This window comes from Macaca mulatta, chromosome 12 (genome assembly GCF_049350105.2).
Source record: "Macaca mulatta isolate MMU2019108-1 chromosome 12, T2T-MMU8v2.0, whole genome shotgun sequence".
Lineage (NCBI taxonomy): Eukaryota > Metazoa > Chordata > Mammalia > Primates > Cercopithecidae > Macaca > Macaca mulatta.
The window spans coordinates 83251881-83277300 of NC_133417.1; the positions used below are offsets into that span (position 1 = coordinate 83251881).

General features: G+C 38.6%; 1 protein-coding gene across 31 annotated transcripts in view; it reads left to right on the forward strand.

Annotated features, from left to right (window-relative positions):
• The window catches only part of OSBPL6 (oxysterol binding protein like 6), a 207998-nt gene that overhangs the window by 117699 nt on the left and 64879 nt on the right, over positions 1–25420 (forward strand). For 27 of the 31 annotated variants that reach the window (XM_077957254.1, XM_077957262.1, XM_077957270.1 and 24 more), the window contains 3 exons: positions 17807–17899; positions 21837–21959; positions 25111–25164. In XM_077957254.1, coding sequence (XP_077813380.1) covers positions 17807–17899; positions 21837–21959; positions 25111–25164 — 270 coding nt within the window. Of the gene's footprint in view, positions 1–13631; positions 13686–17806; positions 17900–21836; positions 21982–25084; positions 25165–25420 lie in introns of those variants that run through there. The other 4 variants (XM_077957251.1, XM_077957267.1, XM_077957266.1 and 1 more) reach the window with 2 other exon arrangements.

Sequence of the window (25420 nt, forward strand, 5' to 3'; positions counted from 1 at the left end):
ACATTCAATAGGTTAACGAGTCTTATTGATCATTTCCTCCTTCATAATATTATAATTTCCTTCTATTCCCACTGTCAGCTCCCTTGCCCAGTGCTCATCACCTCTACCCAGGATCCTAAAGAGTACACTTGCCTCACTCTCTCACTTATGCCTCACCATTTCAAATGTCCTGAGTAGGGCAGATTCATGCTCAAAATCCATCAGACTCATTGTTACCTACACAATTAAGGCCACAGTTTCTCACTTGGAACCCCATGTCCAGCATGATCTGGTCCAGGCTTGTGTTCCATTTTCCTCCCAACCTCAACAGTCTTGTCTGATCATAGTCCTGAACTGCCCTGTCTTTATCCCTACTTGCCTTTCCTGCATGGAATTCTCACCACCTTCCTCTCAACCCGATGCCTCCCTATGCATCAAAGACTGGCTCATATGACACTCCCACTGCCCATGCAAGCTTACTTTACCCTCTCCTTTCTCTGAGCTTTTATAGATCTTTTTGATAATATTTGACAGTTCTATATTGTTTATCTTTTTATGTACTGATCTCCTCATCTGTATTGTGAGCTCTCTTAAACAGACTATGTACTCTTAAGTCTTCAGAGAGCAGCCTTGAACCTCAAATGTTTTAATATATCCTGGAGGATATATTTTAAAGACCTGCAGCAACATTAGTTTTGTATTTTTATTACAAATTTTCCATTCCTGATTTATTTGTCCTTCTCTTCTTCCCTCCTCATGGATAAGTAAAACAAAGAACATCTGTGCATAATAGTAATTAGCTGTCCTTCCTGTCACTACATTAGGTAGTGTAGTTGGCAAAGAAGGGAGAGGAGCTAGGAAATAAAGTGACTCAGTGGCCCTGTGCTCACTAAGTGTTTCTTCACCAATGGTAGCGTCAAGACTCCTCTTAGTTACTTAACAAGTTAGAAGACTTTAATAATTGTTCCATTTGCATTTCACTAAATCTGATATGAGCTGTTAGAAAATCTAGCAAAATTGCCTCTGTGTGTGTGTATGTGTGTGTGTGTGTGTATGTGTGTGTGTGTGGTGTGTGATCAACTATGACTCATAAGCTGTAATAAACATATTAATATATGCCCTAAAACTTCCACAGAGGGAGCATAAAGATTGTTGATGAAACACTTAGGACTTACCCATAAACCAGCATTCCCCAAAGTGTTTGCCAAGTAATGCTTGCCCCTTGAGATGTTGCATTAAAAGGGAGTTCTTCTGTCAAATAAGTTAGAGAAGTGCTAAACAAAATCTCTTTTGCAATGTGCGTTACACAATTAAGGACACTGATAAGTCCCGAAGCAAGAATTTTTATTTAACTGAGTAATTCTAGAATTTAGTAGACTGGAACTTTTTTCCCTGTAAGATTTGATTGTTACAGATACAGATTCTTCCTTTTATGAAAAAAAAATTGGAAGGTCTAGGAACATTGATCCCAGATTTCTGATGACAACCCTAGACTGGGTTCAGTAGTGGCTTCCAGTGTAGTTGGGATATTTACTCTTTGATCGGCTACAGTCTTCACCTGCCCTCAATACTTATTTATGTTGACTGACTTGCCTTTAAAGCATTTGAATTTGTAAGCCCTGATCCTGGATGTCAGTAGGTCAGTCACAGTAATATTTAACTTACCAAGGGTGATTTCCACTTGGATTTTAAGAAAGCACCTTAAGTTTAACATGTCCAAAAATGAACTCTTAATTTCCCTCTTAAATGTACTCCTGCCCAGCTCACACTGTCTCAGTAAATGACAACTCTGTTCTTTCATTTGGTGAGAAATCCAGGAATCCAGGAATCATCCTGTTGGTTCTACCTTCAGGACATACCCGGAATCTGATGACTGCTTGCCACCTCCTCCCCCTCCACCTTGGTCTGAGCCCCCGTCATTTTTCACCTGGACTATCGTCATAGTTTTCCAGTGGGTCTCCCTGCTTCTGTCCTTGCCCAACATACAGGTCATTCTTTACAGAGCAGTTGGAGTAATTCCTTCACAGCCTAAGTCAGATTGAGCCACTCTTCTGCACCAGACCCTCCAGTGACTTCCCATCTCTGCTCAAATAATATTGAATTGCTGACCATTGTCTATAAGGCCATTCATAATCTGGTTCTGCCTGATCCTCTGAGCGCATACCATGTTCCCTTTACATGGTTCTCTCCAGCGCATTCCTCAGATGTGCTAAGAACACACCCACCTCAGGGCCTTTGCACTTCTGGTCCCCTCACCCTCACCTGCTTTTCATCCAGCCATTCCCCGGTTTGTCACACACTTGGCTCAGTCTCCAAATGTACCCTCTTTGGGCAGCCTTCTCTGCCCTTCCCTGCATGTACTCATCTCTCCTTGTCCACTTAGCTGGTTTGATTTTTCTTTAAAGCATTAACCACCACCTGGCATGTTATCTATTTGTTTTTGTGTTTGTTTGCTGTTTATGTCTGTATCTCCTTCCTGTATTCCCTAACACTGAAATGTAAGCCCTATGAAAACAGGGTTTTATTTCACTCAATAAGGTATTCCTAGCACCTTGTACAGCGCCTCACATTTGGTATGCTCAGGATGTACTAGAAGGAATAAATGAATGAATGAGAAGTCGGGATAGAGAGAAGATTGGGAGCTCGGCTCCAGAGGTCTTGATAGCTGCGAAGGAATAATCACAAGGTCAGGAGATGACAGCAGGGAGCGAAGATGATATGGTTTGGAGTTCCAAGTCCCACAAGAGTGGATTTTGAGAGTAGATAGCCCAAAGGCAGCAGAGAGGAGCTAAGAGAGCACAGTCCCTTCCTCTTGCTCCTAAGAGTGGACGTGTGGTGGAATAAGTGGAATCATGTGAAGGACAAAAGCAGACAAAAGCAGAGAGTTGGGAGCATTCTTCTGCACAGGTGTTAAACATATTGGAGGGGGTGGGATGTATCTCTTTATTTTGTTTAATTCATGATTTTTTTTTTTTATTGGAAAGACATCTTAGTCTGTCGCCCAGGCTGGAGTGCAGCGGTGCCATCTCAGCTCACTGGAGCCTTCACTACCTAGGTTCACGTGATTCTCCTGCCTCAGCCTCCAGAGTAGCTGGGACTACAGGTGAGCACCACCACGCCCAGCTAATTTTTGGAATTTTTTTTTTTTTTTTTTTGAGACGGAGTTTCGCTCTTTTTACCGAGGCTGGAGTGCAATGGCACAATCTTGGCTCACTGCAACCTCCGCCTCCTGGGTTCAAGCGATTCTCCTGCCTCAGCCTTCTGATTAGCTGGGATTACAGGTGCACCACCTCTCTTGGCTAACTTTGTATTTTTAGTAGAGATGGGGTTTCACCATGTTGGCCAGGCTGGTCTTGAACTCCTGACCTCTGGTGATCACCTGCCTCGGCCTCCCAAAGTGCTGGGATTACGGGCATGAACCAACATGCCCAGCCTATTTTAGTTTATTTTTGAAACAGAGTCTCACTTTGTTGCCCAGGCGGGAGTGCAGTGGCACAATCTCAGCTCTTTGCAACCTCCACCTCCCAGGTTCAAGTAATTCTTATGCCTCCACCTCCCTAGTAGCTGGGATTACAGGCACCTGCCACCACATCTGGCTAATTTGTGTACTTTTAGTAGAGATGGGGTTTCACTACGTTCGCCAAGCTAGTCTCAAACTCCTGACCTCGAGTGATCCACCAACCTCAACCTCCCAAAGTGCTGGGATTTCAGGCATGAGCCACTGCACCTAGCCTCTCTTTATTTTAAAATGAAGGTTATTGTTTCCTGATCAGTATGCATTTTATGGTCACATTATATAATAAGTGCTGAGATCACAGGCGTGAGCCACTGTGCCTGGCCTATGTCTACATACTTTAGAGAATGTTAACAAAATATATGTTTCTGAGGCATTTTCAGTAGTTCTAGGATTATGCCCAAGGATCTGCGTTTTCAAAAGCAAGTCCTGTATTTGGAGCCAATGATTATTTTTATTTGTGTTATTTTCAAGTTGTATCAGAAAATCAGACACTATGGCTCTGAGAATGTAGGGTTTGGAATGCATACTTTTCAGTTGATAGCATCTGTCATGAGTGAATTCTTATATATATATATATATCTCCACCAGGTTAGACCTTGTAATTCCTTAAATGAGTCAATTTTTTTGTTCAATGAAAAATCAAAGAAGAAAAAGCCAGCCAGCCTTCATAATGATTCAAAGTTTGCTGAAGCTCAGAGATCATAAAATAAAGAACATTTTAAGAAAAAAGTTATAAATAATAAAAAATAAATAAGTCGTCAGAGGCTAGAAGTTTGTCTTCTTACCAGTTTTTACAAAATCTATATTCAGTATCATGGTCCATCTTTTAACAACTATATATTTCAATTACACAAGTATCGAAAATATTTCCTATGTATTATCAACAGCAGTACATTTCAAAACCAACAGTGGCCTGTTCATTCAAAGCCCACTGGTGACATGTTAAAGCCATCCCCAACAGTGACTCAGTGAGACCATGTGCTGGTGTAACCATGGGCTAGTGACATGGCCACTCAGAGCAGATTTCAGCAGCATCTGTTATACAGGAAACTCATTATAAGTAAAGAAGGTGCCTGGAAAACCAGACAGTAAAAATGTCTCTCATCAACTATCCTTTATGTACAAAGTTTTCATAACAATTTTTCTGGTTGAACAAACAGGCTAATAAAAAGATCTCCCAGCATATACATGAACTGAATTGGAATTTGTCTCTTCCGACTGAGCCTCTGGAGCATCTTTGAATCGCTCTGTTGAATGAAATAACTAAATCACTACTTTGAGACATAGTGTCAAATCTTCTAAATAGGAAATGGATTTCTTTGAGTTGTGAAAAATAGAATGTTATCTCAAACAAAAATGTTCTAATTTCTAGAGAAAAGAAAGTCAAGCATCCCTGATTTGATACCCAACCTCCAATTATAATCACCTCCAGTGTCACCAGTAAGGAGGAATATAACCTGAATTATTAGCTCTGTGTAGAATTCCACTGGACCTAGGGATTTGCAGGATGACCCTGGAACCCAACTGTCAGTTCAGAGAGAAACACTAACCTGATCTGAAAATCTGCAGTGTCCTCTCTGGAGTGCTGGGTATATTTAAATTATTGAGTTGATTCAAATTTCAGTTTAGCCTTTTTGGGATTCCACCCATCCCATGGAATCAACTTTTTGGGACTTAGGACCAGTGTCAGTGAGAAAATAATATTTGTTTGCAAAAGCTCAGACTAGGACCAATTTTTGTGGCTTGGATGCAAACTGGGTGTTTTGAAGAGTCTAAATATTCGGCAAAATGTGTGTACAAACCAATAGAATAACACCAGCAATAGCTAGTATTTCATGAGCTCTCACTGTGGAAGGCTGGAAGTGTCAAAGGGGTGAAATGTCTTGCCAACAGCTAATGAGCAGTGGAGACAGGATTTGCTCCCTGGAACCCAGTTGCTGGAGCCCTTGTTCTTGGCCCCTCCACTATTAGATGTTGTAATGCTTGCCAAGCTGGATGTCCGGGCCTCCTGTATACTTTGAAGTGAACCTTGTAGGCAGCATTTGTCAATCATTTTTGAGTTAGGTATTGCCTCCTCATTTTTTCCCTTGAGCAATAATAGTAATTTTTCACATCCTTGATGACCTGGGAAACTGTAAATCAAATGGTACATAGACTAAAATGTTGATAGTTTCTATCATGAACTGTTGCCATCATAGGTGAATTCTATGCTCTCTGTGCTTTTCTCAGTTTTTGCATTTTTACTACATGTATTGCTTTTGGAATGAGAAGTTTCGGTCATCCTTTTGCAATGAGAGTTTTATTGACAACTGCTATTAACCTTTCCATTAGATGCAATGAGCAGCTCCACAGCTTTCTTGGCATCGCCACCTTTTGGAGATCCCTGTCACTGTTGCTTGGTGTTTACGGTACATGTTCAGTCCATGTCAAATGTGCTGAAATTGAGACCACTAGAAAGAGATTTGTTACCTGGAATGTGTTTTCCTAAAGGTCATATTTTATGAGTTTGTGTGTGTGTAGCTTTAAAACAGTGTTTGAAATGTAGTAAATATGACAAAAGTGTCATCAAATATTAAATATCATTATATGTTATATAATGGCACATGGATACTCATTACCCACAGATGATTCAGAATCGAATGCTACTTGGTTAGGAATCTGTTCACTGCTTTCTGTGCCTGCCAAAGCCTTTCAGTTCTCTAGGCCTGCCTTTATCAGTTTTTTACTTTAGAGGTTATCTCGTGTTACCTTGAGATGACTGGTTTTGGGTGACAATTTTATAGAAGCACATTCGTCTGTCAGATCCAAGATTAGAACTGCTCGTTAGGTTCTCAGGCATCACACCAAATAGAGAGGGCCACAGTATCATGAGTTAATGAAGCCCAGAGGGTCTCATTCAGTAGGTCCTTGAAAAGGCCTGAGAATCTGTTATTTACAGAAGCCTCCCCAGGAGACTGTTATTCACTCAGTTTTGGAAATGATCACTTTACAGAGAACATTTCTAGGTGTTTCATTAGAACTATAAAAACATCATCCCAAAGGACCCTAGGTCTGTAAAACTGCTTTATTTGATTTTCAACTTGGACAAACAGAAAATCTTACCTCCCTCTGTCTGGTATCCATTGTAACTCTCCTAGACTGGAAGCGAAATATTCTTACGAAGGTAAAGGAAAGTTCTGCACATACAGTATGTTTTATATTTCAAGTGCCAGACTTCCTGACCTCAACTCCCAATTAAGTGCTGATTTGTCAAAAATTTTAATAGCCAGAATTGGTGAGGTTTCAAGGAAATAGATACTCTCCTGCATTACTGCTAAGCATGTTAATTGATTTAACTTTTTTGGAGTGAAATTTAGTGGTATGTAACTACAGTTTTTTAAAAAAGTCATACTATGGGACCCAGTAACTCAGCTTCTAAAAACATGTATTCTAAGGAAACAATCAAAGATACACGTTAAAGATTTCAGTTAAAAAAATGTTTATTGATGTATTCTTATAGTAGTAAAAAAATTAGAAACAGTCTAACATTCAACAAGGAAGTATTTAAATAACCTCTCTCATAGCTATACAGTGAAATATTGCACAGCTGCTAAAATTGCTTTTGAATATTTAATGCTGTGGGAACATTTTACTTTTAAAACCTCCGTAGCCACAGGTTCCAGATCCGTGGACTGAATCAGCCATTGTTGAGCCATATAAAGGGTTACATACATAACATCGTTTATGTAACCAGCCATGGATTGAAAATATCCCCCCTGCTACAATACAACGATCAAAAATATGCAAATAAAAAACAATACAGTATAACAACTGTTTACATCGCATTTCCATAGTATTAGGTATCATAAGTAATATGGAGATGATTTAAAGTATACGGAAAGATGTGCATAGGTTATATGCAAATACTATGGCATTATGTATAAAGGACTTGAGCATCTGTGGATTTTGGTATCTGCAGAAGGTCCTGGAGTCAGTCCCCCAAGGATACCAAGGGAGGACTGTATTGCTCATTGAAACCAAAAAACAAGCAAAAAGGCTATTAAATTGAAAAAAAAAATTTTTCATTTTGTTTTTAAGCATTGAGTGTGTATATGCATTAAAAAAACTGAAATAAAATATATCAAAATATTGAAAAAGTTTATTGCTGGTTATGTGTGGTTTTACTTTCTATTTTTCTGTTTTCCCCCCAAAATTTCGGCAATGAATGTGTTTTTCTAAAGGTCGTATTATATGAGTTTGTGTGTGTATATCTTTAAAACAGTATTTGCTTCAAAGAGAATAAAATACCTAGGAATCCAACTTACAAGGGATGTAAAGGACCTCCTCAAGGAGAACTACAAACCACTGCTCAGTGAAATAAAAGAGGACACAAACAAATGGAAGAACATACCATGCTCATGGATAGGAAGAATCAATATAGTGAAAATGGCCATACTGCCCAAGGTTATTTATAGATTCAATGCCATCCCCATCAAGCTACCAACGAGTTTCTTCACAGAATTGGAAAAAACTGCTTTAAAGTTCATATGGAACCAAAAAAGAGCCCGCATCTCCAAGACAATCCTAAGTCAAAAGAACAAAGCTGGAGGCATCAGGCTACCTGACTTCAAACTATACTACAAGGCTACAGTAACCAAAACAGCATGGTACTGGTACCAAAACAGAGATATAGACCAATGGAACAGAACAGAGTCCTCAGAAATAATACCACACATCTACAGCCATCTGATCTTTGACAAACCTGAGAGAAACAAGAAATGGGGAAAGGATTGCCTATTTAATAAATGGTGCTGGGAAAATTGGCTAGCCATAAGTAGAAAGCTGAAACTGGATTCTTTCCTTACTCCTTATATGAATATTAATTCAAGATGGATTAGAGACTTAAATGTTAGACCTAATACCATAAAAACCCTAGAGGAAAACCTAGGTAGTACCATTCAGGACATAGGCATGGGCAAAGACTTCATGTCTAAAACACCAAAAGCAACGGCAGCAAAAGCCAAAATTGACAAATGGGATCTCATTAAACTAAAGAGCTTCTGCACTGCAAAAGAAACTACCATCAGAGTGAACAGGCAACCTACAGAATGGGAGAAAATTTTTGCAATCTACTCATCTGACAAAGGGCTAATATCCAGAACCTACAAAGAACTCAAACAAATTTACAAGAAAAAAACAAACAACCCCATCAAAAAGTGGGCAAAGGATATGAACAGACATTTCTCAAAAGAAGACATTCATACAGGCAACAGACACATGAAAAAATGCTCATCATCACTGGCTATCAGAGAAATGCAAATCAAAACCACAATGAGATACCATCTCACACCAGTTAGAATGGCGATCATTAAAAAGTCAGGAAACAACAGGTGCTGGAGAGGATGTGGAGAAATAGGAACACTTTTACACTGTTGGTGGGATTGTAAACTAGTTCAACCATTATGGAAAACAGTATGGCGATTCCTCAAGGATCTAGAACTAGATGTACCATATGACCCAGCCATCCCATTACTGGGTATATACCCAATGGATTATAAATCATGCTGCTATAAAGACACATGCACACGTATGTTTATTGCGGCACTATTCACAATAGCAAAGACTTGGAATCAACCCAAATGTCCATCAGTGACAGACTGGATTAAGAAAATGTGGCACATATACACCATGGAATACTATGCAGCCATAAAAAAGGATGAGTTTGTGTCCTTTGTAGGGACATGGATGCAGCTGGAAACCATCATTCTTAGCAAACTATCGCAAGAACAGAAAACCAAACACCGCATGTTCTCACTCATAGGTGGGAACTGAACAATGAGATCACTTGGACTCGGGAAGGGGAACATCACACACCGGGGCCTATCATGGGGAGGGGGGAGGGGGGAGGGATTGCATTGGGAGTTATACCTGATGTAAATGACGAGTTGATGGGTGCAGCACAGCAACATGGCACAAGTATACATATGTAACAAACCTGCACGTTATGCACATGTACCCTAGAACTTAAGTATAATAATAAAAAATAATTTAAAAAAAAACAGTATTTGGAATGTCGTAAATGTGATAAAATTGTCAGCAAATATTAAATATCATTATGTATTATATTAAAATATAATGAAATTGCACACCATACCTCAATAAGAATAAAATTAGAAGTTAAATGAGTATGAAGGATATTATGCCACATGGGAAGCTTGGCACAAGTTTTTCAAACCACTTTGAGGTGCGGAGGCATGAGCTGGGTCACCTTTTGTCTTCTTTCCTGCTTACATTTGATCTCACAGTAATTTAACTTAATTATGTCTCAGCAGGAACTTAGACTATATATAAATGTGTGTGTGCGTGTATATATATATACATATAGTGAATCGTTATTCATTCTTTCATTCAGCAAATGTTTATGAGAACATATTGTATATGATGAATATTTGCTGAATGAAAGATCATATATTCTCATAAATATAAGATCTGATATCAATACATATTCTCATAAATACTTGCTGAATGAAAGAATGAATATGATATGTATATGAATGATATGCTCTCAGTTTATAAGGGTGATCAAAACAGTCCAACTTTTTGCCTCAAATGAACCTACATAAATATTAAAAAGATATATGGCCTCTTTTTTTTCTCTTGTATTGTTGGCAAAATCATGTGAGTGATTATCATACTGAAAAATCCTTAAGGCAAAGAAAGGCTGTTAATTCTCTCCCTCCCTCAAACACATGATTTTTAATATTCGAAACAGTATTTTTCAAAGTTCTCTTAACCTGAGATTTCTATGGTTTGACTCTAGGATCAAAACACAAGGGACTTTGTCTGTATTATTTCACTTATAATTGTTTTGTATATTTCTGGTGTTTAAAATGTTTAAGGTTGCTTCCCACTCATAAATACATAATATGTTGAACTTAAAATGTGTATATTAACCGATTCTCCATAAATAAAAATAAGATGTATATATAAAATAATTCATCTGTTGTATTTAGGGAACCGTAATCGTTGCATGCAAATTTTATTGTTAGTGTTTTTAACTCAAAAGTAGAAGTAAACCAAAATGTGTGATTTTTCTTTTGTGTGACTCATTTGTTTGTTCTTTATTAGTTGGTGGTATGGGTCGGATCATTTGTTTTTAAAACTACTTAGGTATATACAAAAACTGTACATATTTAATGTATCCTATTGAGTGTAATTAATTTTTAATTTTTTTGTGTACTTCCTAAATTTATAGTCTGGTGAGTCTGGAAACGGATCTGTTTTTCACTTGTCCTGATTTAATGACAGTTTCCAACATTGTTTTGTTATTACAAGTACAGAATCTTTATTATTTTTATTTTATTTTATTTTATTTTGTCCCTTTAATGAAGATACTAAAAATAATGCACTGGAAGGAGTGGCAGAGTTGGAAAATTTGTAACCATCATAATTCAGATGTAATAGGTTTGGGAAAGAATCCTCAAAAATGTTAAAGCAAGGGAGGAAAGTTTGTTGAGAAGCAAGGTCTCTCCTGGACCCCATTGGTTGTTGGTGGTCAGAATTGTTCAGTGTAATAAATAATAGATATTTTTTTCTTAAAAAAAAAAAAGAAAAAGAAAAATCCTTATCCTGGGTAATTTTAAAAGCCTTTTAGAAAATTACAGATTAGTGTTCTTTTCACGTCACAGTTTTCCTGCTTTAAACTGACTCTACATGTTCCAGAGCATTAGCTCTTGATATGCCCTGGTATTTGTCTATGTGATTTGCCGTTTGTTTATAATTGCTGTAATGAAGCATGATCCGTATGTGCTTGTACTCTGGTTGCTGTGGTTTCCTCTGATTTAGTTATGCTGTTGAGTGTTATGAGTACAGAATCAGGAGGAAGTTCACCAGTAAGTTCTGGTTCTATTTCTACTTAAAGGCAACCATGGGAATTAAAAAGCTGTTTATTCCCATACCTTTTATCTCTTCATAGTCAATATCGCTGAACTACTCTTTGCTATCAATGGACCACTTGATGGGTCCACATGGTATTTCTTACAACACAGGGTGTCTTAAAACAGACCAGTTCAATGGTGAGGCTATACTGGCTGATTCATAATTCTGTGCAGGAAAGGATGGGACTGTGCTGACTTTGCTTTTCTCCCTTCAGAATTTCCCAGGTGTGCTGTGTGGACGTTTTTCAGCCACTGTTTCTAAAATTTTCTACTTTCATTCATTTTAAGGGCGCTTATATAGAGACCTACTGTTAATGCACTTCTGCATCTTGCAGTGAAGGCCAGATAATGGAGAAAGTAGTATAATTGCTACTTCTTCAGCCATGGCCTTTTGCCTTTGGTGATTTTAATATTTTATGCTAGTACAAAGAAAAAACTGTTTTGAAGGAAAATCCACACACATCTTCTGCTGCAGGCATTCAGAAGGATGTAATCTATGCTGCCATCACTGCTGTTGCCTTCCCATTAAAGAATAGACCATCTGTCTCAACTCATGTTAACAGCTGTCTCACCAAATTTTGATGTCCTGATCATGAGGTGACGCTGACCATGGTTACTGGGTTCGCTGGGTAACATGATGGTCATGGAAGGCATGGATTCCTCACTTCCAAAAGGGCTCCCAGGTGTCAGACACCAGCAAAGTGTTTGAAAGTCATCTTTCTGTGGCAGTGGGAATGTGTAAGGTTCCTAGAGATTTATTCCTGTAATGTTTATAACTGAGATGATAGCTGCTATTTATTGGGTGCCTACTGTGTGCCAGCCTTTGGGCGGCACTGCGCATACACTGGATGCCTACTCTGTGACTTGCAGTGTCTTGCAAGGTAGATATTATTATCCTCATTTTACAGATAGAGGACACTGAGGTTGAAAGAGGTTAATGATTTGTCTACGTCACACAGTAAATAGCAGATGAGGGTTGGTATACTGGTCTGAAGGGTTGCAAAACTTATGTTCTTTTGTCTGCCCCATACTCTGTACCCCCAAAGTAAAAGCTAGCTGACTTGCTCTCAGTTCTTGAAAATTAGAAATTGTCTGGTTTGAGTGTGTTTTTGAAAAAAAATAAAATTGGAAATTAACTTGAGTGTGCTGTAAGGGTAACAAAGAAATTATCCCTAAGATCATACCATATTTAAGAGTGCTATAATTTTTTCTTTTTTATTTCACTCATTTCTGCTTCTCTATATCCACAGAAGATTGGGTAGAAGATGCTTTGTGATATTTAGTGATTTGAAATTTCTGTTATTTTTGTCATTTGACGTTAGCTTTAATGTTAATTCAGAAGGCCATATTTACAAGCCTGACTCAAGAGTAAAATCTTGTCACCTTCCAACTCCAGCCCTTAGTGACTGTGTGCCTCTCTTAACCTCTATGTCCCTTTCTCTGGTCAGTCAGGCAGATCATTTAATAGTCATTATTCAAAGGCTTGTGAAGATGAAATGCAGTAATTCATGTAAAGCATAGAGATAGGAATGTAAAAACCAGTAAATATTAACTGCCATCGTCATCATCATCATCATCAACACTATCCTACAAAAGTTACTAGTACCACTGAAATAGTGTTGCTACGTTCAAAGTAGCAGCTATAACTAGAAGAGAGACATGCCAAATAGCCGAAAGCTTGAAGAACGTAGTTTAGAAATTTCTAAATTATTTTGGATATTTTTCTTTGAAAATATTTTGGGTAATCTGTGAATATAAAAATAGCTTAGCTAAGATAGTTACATGAACAATTTCAATGGAGTTAACATTCAAAGAGCAATGGACCAATTCTCTTTACTACTATCCTAAATTTGCAGAAAAAGTGAGCCTATGCAGAAATTTGTAGCCGCAGCCCAAAACATTTCCAGCAGTGTCTTTATATCGTTGTAATGAAATTTAAGTAGGTAAATGAAAAGACCCCTATTCAACAGATCTCCTGGACTCTCATTTTGAGAGTCACGTTTCTCTCTGCGTGAGTTGTATGAAACCGTTCAACTATTATTAAGTGTCTCATTGTCCATCTGTTTACCTGCGTCTTTGATACCAAGTAAACTAGACTACAGTCATGTTGGCACATTTCCACTTGCTGCCCAAGGGGTATTGAGATCAATGAACACTAACCCGAGGAGCATATTCTTACCAAATTAAAGAGCGACATGAAATATGTGTTCCAGGTTCCTGGTTTTAAGCTAAATATGCATCAGTTATCTCTGATCAGGGGAAACAGAGGGCGGGTAAGTACTTCCACCTTCTCTGTGTGTTCTAAGTTCCTTAAAAAACTTACCTGGAAATTAAGTTGTAATTTTAGCATTTGAGAGGAAACTTGATTTTAAAATAATAATCGACTGGTTTACATAACCCTTTATTTAACTTGCTTGCATAATGTGTATAACACTTTGAAGGTAGTGGCATGTGTTTCCAATTCACTCTGAAAGAATATGAAAACAGCTATCTTGTGAAGAAAAGTACAAAAATTATACCACAAATTATGATCTTAAAGGAAGCCTTATGAAAAGAACTAATGTTTGTTAACTGAAGATGTCGTGAAATTAAATTTGATGTGTTCCCTAATGACTAGTCATAGCTTTAAATTGAATAAATAAGAGTTCTGTGATTAATCCACTAGATTTTTCTGTTTTAAAAGTTAGGCTTTTAACTGTTTTCAAAATTTCTATCCTATTGGAACATGATTTTATAATTCCAAGATAGGCTGGGTGCGGTGGCTCTCGCCTGTAATCCCAGCACTTTGGGAGGCCAAGGTGAGTGGATTACAAGGTCAAGAGATCGAGGCCATCCTGGCCAACATGATGAAATCCCGTCTCTACTAAAAATACAACCAGGCGTCGTGGCGGGCACCTGTAATCCCAGCAACTCGGGAGGCTGAGGCAGGAGAATCGTGAACCCAGGAGGTGGAGGTTGCAGTGAGCCGAGATTGTGCCGCTGCACTCCAGCCTGGCGACGGAGCAAGATTCTGTCTCAAAAAAGAATAATAATAGTAATAATAATAATTCCAAGATAAAGCTGGAAGGTAATTGATTGCTGAAGGACTGTTCTCTGCCAATTAGCACTAACAAATTCCCTGCATTTTTGACGGGCTTCGGTGTGCAGATTGTTGTACTAGGATGGGGTGGATCATGGGTAGAGAAGATGGAAGTCCAGGATGAAGAAAAACTTAGCAGAGCGTGGTGGCGGCTGCCTGTAGTCCCAGCTACTTGGGAGCTTGTCCGCACCTTCAAGGAGCACTCAATCTAGCTAGAGGCCAGGACTGGGTATGGTCAGTTTAAACTGTCTTCTTTATAGCTGCTGGTATAAAAAATACAACACTCAAGTACTTAGATATTTCATTTAAAATAACAAACTGGTAGGTAATTACATAACTTTAGGGTTATGCTTTTAGTTTTTAAAACCATGAGTCCAGAGAAAATTCAAGGTAGGGGATTAATTTTTTATTATTGAATAGACAATGATAGGTTCTAATAATATAAAAATACAAGACTGGCAAATTTTTTTTGTTGTTGTTTTTGAGACGGTCCCGCAGTGACGCAATCTCGGCTCACGGCAAGCTCCGCCTCCCCAGGTTCACGCCATTCTCCTGCCTCAGCCTCCCAAGTAGCTGGGACTACAGGCAGCCGCCACCACGCTCCGCTAAGTTTTTTGTGTTTTTAGTAGAGATGGGGTTTCACTGTGTTAGCCAGGATGGTCTCGATCTCCTGACCTCGTGATCCGCCCACCTCGGCCTCTCAAAGTGCTGGGATTACAGGCATGAGCCACCGTGCCTGCAAGGTTGGCAAGTTTCTACAAGAGCTGTTGGCTTCTTCATTGTCATCCTGGAGGTTACATGGAATAGCTTATGTTTTGAAGCTAGTTACAATTACAATAATGGGTATCCGCTGGTAATTTTCTAAATTGTCCTTTAATTTTTTCAGTAACAAATACATACATGATTGATGCTAAAAATATTCATTTACTTGCTATGTCTCACTAAATGTTTTTTATGATTCTCTGGGCTTTGACAAATCAACAGAATTTGGGGTTTAGATATATTGTGCTATATTTGAAATGATTGAACTTCTTATTTTTCTTCCGTAATATAAATTGTTTTGTAACATCAAATGGAAAAGAGACTAATATTGTGTTCTTTGTGCTAGGTACTGTGGTAGGTATTTGGCAGTTGTGGGTCCTGGTCTGTGTGGTTGCTAACCCTTCTGACCTACATAATTATGGCAACATCTTTAGTATCCCCTCATATCTATAGAGGCAAAATTTATTTCTATCACACTTTAAATATACCACATCGATTTCTATGTCTATGGCTTGATTTGGAAGTTAGGGGATTTAATTTCCTCTCCCTAGCTTAGTTACTTTATTTCCTGCCTACATAGTTGCTAAGGTCAAGTTTCTTTCCAGGCTTTGTTTTCCTTAGCATGTTTTTTTGGAGGCAGGGGAACAGTTGGTGATGTATCTGTGGTTTATTGCCCAGCAACATGAAAGGATGGGGATCGGGGAGAGTCCTCAAAGAGAAGCTCAGATCAGAGATACCTGACTGGAAGATTAAAGTAAGCAAAAGCAGTAGCCACATGAGACAAGGTTAATACGTGGGCTTACAAAAATGTCCTAAACATTATTTGGTCTTTTGCATGATAAGAACTCTTTCTAGAATATAAGCATCATAAGAGTAGTTCTCTTGTCTGTTTTGTTCTCTGTGGCCCTGTCATCTGTGCCTGGCACAGTGTAGGTGCCTAATAATGATGTGTTGATTAATTGAACTGTGAATGAATAAATAACATATTTCAATGGTAGTTTCTGGTCTTGTACTTTATTTTATTTATTTGACTGAAGTTTTTTGTTGCTATTCTAGTAAATGGTGAGGGAGAAGCTTGCTACTAAAGTGTGTAATTTCTAAATAGTTATTTTAAAAATTATGTTGGAAACTTTTTCTCCTATAGAAAATCATCTCAAAGTATAAGGTAATGTATTTGTTGGTGGGGGAAGCATTTTATATCTCTGTAATACAGTGACACTTGTATCTTTGATCTTTACAATGACACTTGTATCTTTGATTTTTATTACCCATCGTTCTTTTTTAGAAAAATCACCTCATGCATTTAAAAAAAAAAAAACTTTAAAAAATTCTTTGTAGTCTTTACAGTAGGGAAGTTTTGTTCACATGTATTTGAAGAGTGCATGAAATAGGTTTGTTTCCTTCTTTTATGCTTTTATAATGTGCCAAGATAGTGAGGGGTTCTTAATGAGTAGATTTATGTAATTTAGGTTAAGGCATGTACTTTTTTCCCCCCAAGGGTTTTAATATAATTGCAAAATTCCTCTTTAGAAAGATCATATCAAATTTACATTTTCTTTCTTCCAACCCCACTTCCCCACTTCATTCTTGAATCTGATGGGTTAAAAAAAATTGATTCTTTTATTGAATATTTCTAAGTTCGAACATCTTTTCAAATGTTTTACATGTGTCACTTGTTCATGTACTTCATCCATTTTTCTGTTGAAATTTTATCTTACTAATATATAAGTGTTCTTTGTAAAAGACACCTACCGTTTATGGTGTTTGGTGAATTGTTTTCTTTTCTGTGCAGTTTTGTAAGACACTTTAGAGACTGAAGGGTGTGAAGGCTCTGAATTTTTATTTATTTGTTTAATTTTGCGATGGAGTTTCCTTCTTGTTGCCTAGGCTGGAGTGCATGGTGCAATCTTGGCTCACCGCAACCTGCACCTCCCAGGTTCAAGCGATTCTCCTGCTTCAGCCTCCCAAGTAGCTGGGATTGCGGGCTTCCACCACCAAGCCTGGCTAATTTTTGCATTTTTAATAGAGACAGGGTTTCACCATGTTGGCCAGGTTGGTCTCAAACTCCTGACCTCAGGTGATCCGTCTGCCCCAGCCTCCCAACGTGCTGGGATTATAGGCGTGAGCCACCATGCCTGGCCACCTCTGGATTTTTTAACATAGACCTTTCTTTTTGTCTGTTGCTATTCCCAGTTGGAGAGTTGAGCAAATATTTCTATGTAAGGCTAATTAGTCTAAGTAATAGGTGTGTCATCGTCATAAAGTTGTAAGTTTTCTTGTGTATCATAAAATTTTTCAAGAGATATTCCTCTGACTCTCCAAGACTGAAACCAGCATTGCAGCAGCAGTTCAGCAGCAATTCTAGAAGAGGAGGGGAAAATCCTGTGCCGACATATTTTTCTGACTGTTGCTGCTATCTTTGGTCTTTTCAGGAACTTGCCATTTTAAACATAATTCACTGTTTTGACTGTGTTATGTATGATTTCATCCCCATGCACATTCACATGAAAAGTGAGTTGTCTAACCCTCGGCTATGTTTCCATTTATTTTCAGAGTATTCACATACTGGAGAGGACTGCTTCCTCTAGCACCGAGCCCTCCGTAAGTCGGCAATTGCTAGAACCGGAGCCCGTCCCCCTCTCCAAGGTCAGTGATGGAATGCGGTGCTTTCTCTGCTGGCATGATGCCTGCTCTGGGGCCAATTGAACTGTGAATAACTTTTATACCTGACTCCCCTAAAATAGCTGTGATGCCAGTTGTAGGCAACTCTTTGCACTTTTTCTGCTTCCGGTGAGTAGAGTTTCTCTGCCCTTTGTAAGAGAGAACAGAGAATGTGTACTTTGCTGGGATTTGCAGGATTACATGCAAAGGTCCAAAATTCTCTTTAAGGGAAGAAGGAAAAAGAAGCTATTGCCTTCCCTGTTGGAGATAAAAACATATTTCTATGCCCAGCTAATGGAAAATTTAAAAAACTGCATCCAGCAATAAAAATAATAACAGCTACCATTATTGCCCATGTACTGCATCGCCACTATGAGAAGTATTTAAATATATTATCCCATTTAATATAGTTCTTATAAGTAGCTCCACACACACAGTGTAGGTATTTATCACATTTTACAAATATGGAAACTGAGAGTTCGTAACTTGCCCATAGTAAATAAATAAATAAACTATCAAGGATTATAGCAGAGCAAGAATTCAAACTTAGATTTGTCCAACTCCACAACCAATGCTTGTCAGCTCTTCCCGAGCTGCAAGGTAGAACAGTACCTATGCGGAGGGGCTGTTGTATATTCTGGCTTCTAGGCTCCTTCTCACATCTGGTCTTCCTAGCAGTGAGCTCATCAGAGAACAACTGCAGATTATTTATAAGACCTTTTCTGTGTCATGGGAGCCAGTGTTCCCTCCCCTTCAGCCTGCTCTTCCTCAGACTGGGGAAACATTAAATTCACATATGTCTAAAACGTAAAAATGATAGGGAAAAGTTGAAGAGATACCATCCTACTCCTGCCCATCCCTCCCTGAGATTTTCAATGGGCTTCCTCCTTTATTGAGAAATTCTGAAAATAGAATGCATACAGACTTTGAATTCCAGTATAAAAATAGCACTTTATACCCAGAGATGGTTAATTTCTAAATATGTAAAACCGATCATTACACCTTGCTTTTCTATATTAAACATAATCCTTTTAGAAAAGAACACTTTGCTACCCAACTGTTACGAAATATATACACTTGAACCTCTTTAAACTGTAAAGATATTACAAGCTATAAAGTTTATTCTGTCAGACAAGAATAGACTGCTAAACCGCAGAAAGCAGGGAGTTATTAAAGTGTAAAACATAACTTAGAGATAAAAAGTGGTCTTGACTTCCATTTGAATAGCAAATAGAGACTGTATACATGGTAAATATAATATAACTGGTAATCTCTTTGAAATAGGAATTCTCTCTTATAGTTAGCTAAAGGAAATAGAGAACAAATAAAAGGGCAATGGAAAAAGGTAGCTAAAATTTATTGAGCACCTGCTTTGTGCCAGGCACTGGATTAGAACATGTATTATCTCACTTAGCCCCCAACTCGTTGAAGTGCATATCAATGTTGTTTTTACTTACTGATAATTATGGCATAATTTTCCAGGCATGAAGACTTGGTCTAACAGCAATTCTTCCTAGAAGGAGGTGGTTGTTAGCCCAGCTCACAGCAGCTGGGGCTTGGGTCCACTGGCTTGATATAAAGGGATCTGGGTAGGGTACATACAGCATCTACTTCCCATTACTTCTCCATGTTGTTGCCCATTTAGATCTTGCTGTAGGACTACTAAACCCTGGTTGTGTTGCTGTGTCAGTAGACACCACATCTCTTGGGGCCTCATGAAATCAGAGGGCCATATCTAACCCAGATACCATCGCATCTCACCATCTCTCGGCCCCTTTGAGAGATGGGCTTCCTGGGCACTGGTTAGTAGTGGAAGAATTTTTTTTTAAGTACACATTGTCCTGATCAGGATTTGTTGCAATCCTAAGCTTGATGCATTCACCTGCTAAAGCATTTTTATGTACCCACACACACTCACCAGCATACATCTGCACACGTGTGCACATACAGTTTACCTTCAGAAAGGAAATGTCTCTATTTTTTCCAAATGAAAAAACTTGGGCGATTATAGCATTACTGTCTGTTCTTATTTATTGTTATTAGGGTAAAAGTATTTTTAAAACTTATAATACCAATAATATGTATATATCTGACACGTCAAGTACTGACATGATCACATTATGGCTTTTAGCTCTGTTTCTGTTATAAGTAAACCCAGGAAAATTGGAGACTTTTAAGCAGAAAAAATATCAACTGAAATTACAAAAAGAAATGCTTCAATTTTCGGAAAATAATTTTAATTTTCTTAAGATAGTCCTAGTCTACTAAGCATAGAGGGAGAAATTTTAACATAATGGAAAATAGAACATAGATGAGTTGTTTCATTCTTATACACTTTATTTGTAACATTATCCACAGCATTTATAATTGAAATAGGGAGAACTGCTCTGGTTTTATCTTTTGCCTCTGTCAGTTTGACAGCATATTTAATTGTGAGAAGTATAGTAGGACTCTTTTCTCTTTCTTTTACTGGACTTAGTAATATTGCATCAGACTGAATAAAATTATTTGCTCAAAGCTGTCACATCTATGTTTAAGAAATACATGTTAACTTTTTGCCTTTCTATCTTTTCTCCCTTCTGAAGTTAAACTCCCAGAGAAGAAAAAAACACTGTGATAGAAATTAGTAGCCGTACATGAGAATGATACATTAGATTTTGGGGACTCTGGGGGAAAGGGTGGGGGGTGTCGAGGGATAAAAGACGACACATTGGGTACAGTGTATGCTGCTTGGGTGATGGGTGCACCAAAATCTCAGAAATCACCACTAAAGAACTTATTCATGTAACCAAACACCACCCGTTCCCCAAAAACCCACTGAAATAAAAAATAAAAATTTATAAAAAGAAATTAGTAGTTAATAGCCATTACTACAATCTGAGTTTAGTCAGAAGAAAACTTGCAAAGCTCTGCACTTATTAAATGTTTCCATTTTCACAAGTTATACAGAATATTCTTCATCATCCACACACACACACACACAGTCAATCAATGATGAACACCAGCTTCCAAATAAATCTAGCCAGAAATACAAATATTATTCTTCTAGAGATACTATCCATGGATGCAGCTACTGAAAATAGAAATGCCACTAAATATGGTGGATATCTCTCTAAGAACAGAGAGAGAGCTCTAATGAATGTATTTACACATAGATGGAGATTATTTTGTGGAATATAGTGGTCATCTACCTTTCTGTGTGAGTCAAAAGCCACAGGCATTAGAGTTTTTATAAGAGCCTACTGGTTTCTCCTATTATTCTAAACATTATTCATAAACAGCGCTAACTTGTTGAATTGCAGTTCACTACTAAGAAATGCAACCCAGAGGCTCCCAGGGGCCTGTGTATCTTTGAAAGCACGAAGTTCTTTGGTGTGTCTTTGGTGAGCAGGTGTCTTATGTGCGCTTTGGAATGCATGCAAGCCTTCCTGAGAGCAACCGTGACCACAGCGCTGTTATTCCCTGTTAATAGCAGGTTCCAAGCCACTTGAGACAATAGCAGCCTTTCCATTTCTACACAGAAAACCAGGTCCGTGCACTAATTGAACATTTGTCATCAAAATAGTCTTATTTTGAAACTTTATAAAGTGCCTCTGTGCCCGGGGATTCACTGTCTGGAAAAATGCATTTTAAACATCCTGAGTACAGGCAATCGAATTTCCATCCTACCCCAAACAGACAAGGTGGCTCCACCGAGTCTCTGATGGACCCCACTTACCTCTAGGTCTACCTGGGAAGCTCTTTTTAACTTCAGTTAAAAGTGCATAGCTGTGTTTGATGTTAGAATTTGCTCCAGAATGTTGTTCATACTTCTTTCTGGTGGGCCTAGTACTGCTTCAAAAGCAACTTCTACTTAAGAATCTGCTTTAAGTGTGTCATCAGGCACTGTGAAACGTGATTTGTTTCTCTTCTTTTCTCTCAGGAAGCTGACAGCTGGGAAATTATAGAAGGGCTGAAAATAGGCCAAACCAATGTCCAGAAACCAGACAAACATGAAGGCTTTATGCTGAAGAAAAGAAAATGGCCTTTAAAAGGCTGGCACAAGGTAACATTTTTATCATATTCAGGTTCAGATCGTCTTCATAAATAAAGAAGATCTTATTTGCTATCATGAGGTGGGAAACTAACAATATGACTCTATGCATAAAACTAGCTTTTTTTCCTTTTTTTTTGAGACAGAGTCTTGCTCTGTTACCCAGGCTGGAGTGCAGTGGCATGATCTCAGCTCACCGCAGCTTCCGCCTCGCAGGTTCAAGCGATTCTTCCACCTCATCCTCCTGAGTAGCTGGGACTACAGGTGCACGCCACCATGCCTGGCTAATTTTTTTTATTTTTAGTAGAGACAGGGTTTTAGCCTATTGTCCAGGCTGGTCTTGAACTCCTGGCCCCAAGTGATCCGCTCACCTCAGCCTCCCAAAGTCCTGGGTTTACAGGTGTGAGCCACCACACCCAGCCATAAAACTAACTTTTAAGGCCTTATTTTAACCACATGGATTGTAGTCTATTATACTTAACAGAGACAGATCTGTAATATACATATGGAGGGAAAAAAATACGTGATATTTAAAATCCAGTTTGTATATATTGTTGTCTGATTTACTTTTTTCACTTAAATTAGTATAGATAAGTTCTCATTAAATACTCTTTGAAATATGAGGTATTTTAAATGCATGCATGTATCACTTTAGATGGATCTATATTATATATCCCACTGCTATTGAACTAATTCCTTCTTGCTGGATATATAAGATATGCCTCATTTTTTACTATTGTGATGTGATGAATATCCTTACACATGAACTTCTATTTAGTTCTTTGGGATAAATTCCTAGAATTATTGTTACCAGTACAAACTACAGCTGGAAAATCACTGATCCCAGAAGTTTGTTTACTGCTCTTTAAAGTCTACAGTTTATTCCTCTCCTTCCTCGCAATATCCTTATCCTATCTCTCAGTTTTAATGATGGAGAAAGTATTTTTTACTGCATTTTACCATTACTCAACTAGCAAGGATTCTGTCATACTAAGGAGGAGAAAGTTGCCGGACATTTTCAGTTTAAACTCTTTTTTTTCTTTTTTTGAGACAGAGTCTCACTCTGTCGCCCAGGCTGGAGTGCAGTGGTGAAATCACACCTCGTTGCAACCTCCACCTCTCGGGTTCAAGCGATTCTTCTGCCTCAGCCTCCCTCCCGAGTAGCTGGGACTACAGGCGCACGCGACCATGCTTGGCTAATTTTTTTTTTCCTTGGTATTTTTAGTAAAGGTGGGATTTCACCATACTGACCAGGCTGGTCTCAGACTCCTGACCTCATGATCTGCCTGCCTCGGCCTCCCAAAGTGCTGGGATTACAGGTGTAAGCCACCACGCCAGTTTAAACTCTTTAGTGGGCCACCCAGTATCCTCTTTGAAATCAGTGGAAGAATAAATCTATATACTTGGCACATCTGCACGTGGATTTCATCTCAGGGCAGATACATTTATTGGCCCAAATGGCCAGTGGTGGCTGCCCATTGGCTCAATGCAGGGAGGTTGTGTATGTTAACTTCCTTGAGGAAACATTTTATGTGTTTTAAGGGAAAGACTTAAAAATGAACACATGGGAAATGTTGCCCCGGTCCCCTGTCTGTGAAAGTCCCTTCTTCCTTGTCAGAAACTATCTTTCCTGAACCCATAGTATTATCATAGTGCCAAGGACTTGCCCTCGCTGTTGTTCTTCCTGAGATTTTTGCCAACTGGCCATCCTCCTTCCTAAGATCACCGTTGCCTTTCATTCTGACCTTACCTCTTTGTGTTTCCCCAAATTGATGGCCTTGCTAATTTCTTTCCTTATGATATGCTATAAGTGATCTCTGCTGAAATTCTTTGATAGACAGACATGGAAACACAGGAAAAAGCGGTCAAAGAAACAAATTTTGTATGAATTGCTGACTTTCAGTCCATGATTCAGCAAAACTGGCTGTGGTTTGGCAGCAACTTTCTAGACCGTGCCTTTGAACATTTTGCTACATAAATAACAGAGGGCCTGCTTTGCACTGTTGTCTTTTCTCCTGATCTCTGCAACCACCATGTGTTTATTCAGATGTCAGCCCATTTGATTGACCAAGTTAAGGGCAACTGATTTTAATCAAGTGTTTTTCAACTGTAGAGACTCTTTTTTCCAGTGCTGACTTGTTGTCCTGCAGAACCTGAAACAAAGGGGTTTCAGTGGCCTTCTGTGAGTCCTCTGCAGAACTCATAGGGGTGCTCTGTGCAGAACTCATAGAAGGCCACTGTACTCACAGAAGCAGATCCCGGGTCCTGACTACCTGCCATCTCAGCAGCTAAGAGGTCCCAAATCACATAAAAACTTTCCAGCAGAGTAATTTTCCAGGAACAGAAAGATTCCTTGCATCTGTAGAACTAGAGGGCACAGGACCCATTCTTTGACCGGGCCCTGGGAACTGTTTGTTCTCTTGTGAATTACCCGTGGAAGAAAAATCAACAGCTGAGAGTTCCTGAGTGTTTGTAGAGCAAAAATGGGCAAATCCATTCAGACTGGACTAGGATTATCTTGGAGGAGACAAAAATTGCCAAAAACCTCTCTCTTTTTTTACCCTTAATGTAGTTCAGAAATAATTTTCAGCCTCTTTGATTAATGGTAGAATGCAAACATTTGCTAAGTAGAGATGCAAGCATATTGCTAAGCCCACTTAAATTTTCCAGATAATTCATTATTCATAGATTCAGTCCATTGGCTTCTGTAACGGACATGAACATTTTCAGGAATTATCTGTGGTATCCGGGGAAAATTCAGGAGTGTGTTCACAGTGAAAAATTCCCTGTAGACGTGTACAGAGCTCCTTATATAGTCACTGTGATCATTTCTCACTTTGAAAAACATCCCAATGTGGTTCATTCAGAGGATTGTAGCTTCAGGTCCTCAGATTCCTTCTCTGTTAAGAAAAATCATGGTGAAAAGACTCCATCCCCATTGGATTATGTATAAAAGAATCTTGATGGTTAACAGTATGGAACTAGAGCTCTTATCTCCTTGCCATTTAATGTGACTGACTGTGGCCAAATGCACTGAATCCAGATACATTAAAATGATCAAACATATTGATTAATAAATGCCAAGCAACATTAGACCCACATTTGTGAATGTTTTATATAATTCAAAATACAGACAGTAACTGGGGGTGTTTGGTTCTTGCAGCGTTTTTTTGTCCTGGATAATGGAATGTTAAAGTATTCAAAGGCACCACTCGATGTAAGTAGCACACAGGACATGTTTCAAAGATTGATTCTGAATTCTGCTTGAAGTGAGTAAACACTGTGATTGTACAAGCCTTGTGCCATAGTTACCAGCTTTGTGCATGTCTGGGCCTGTAAGATTTCACAAGCTCCCAAACCTCCATGTTCTAAAGTGTTTCAACCTAGTGCATGAAGATTTAACTATTTTGATGTGTGTTATTAAAAACAGAAGCTTAAACCTTAAAAGTGACACTTGAGTAAAATCACCTTCT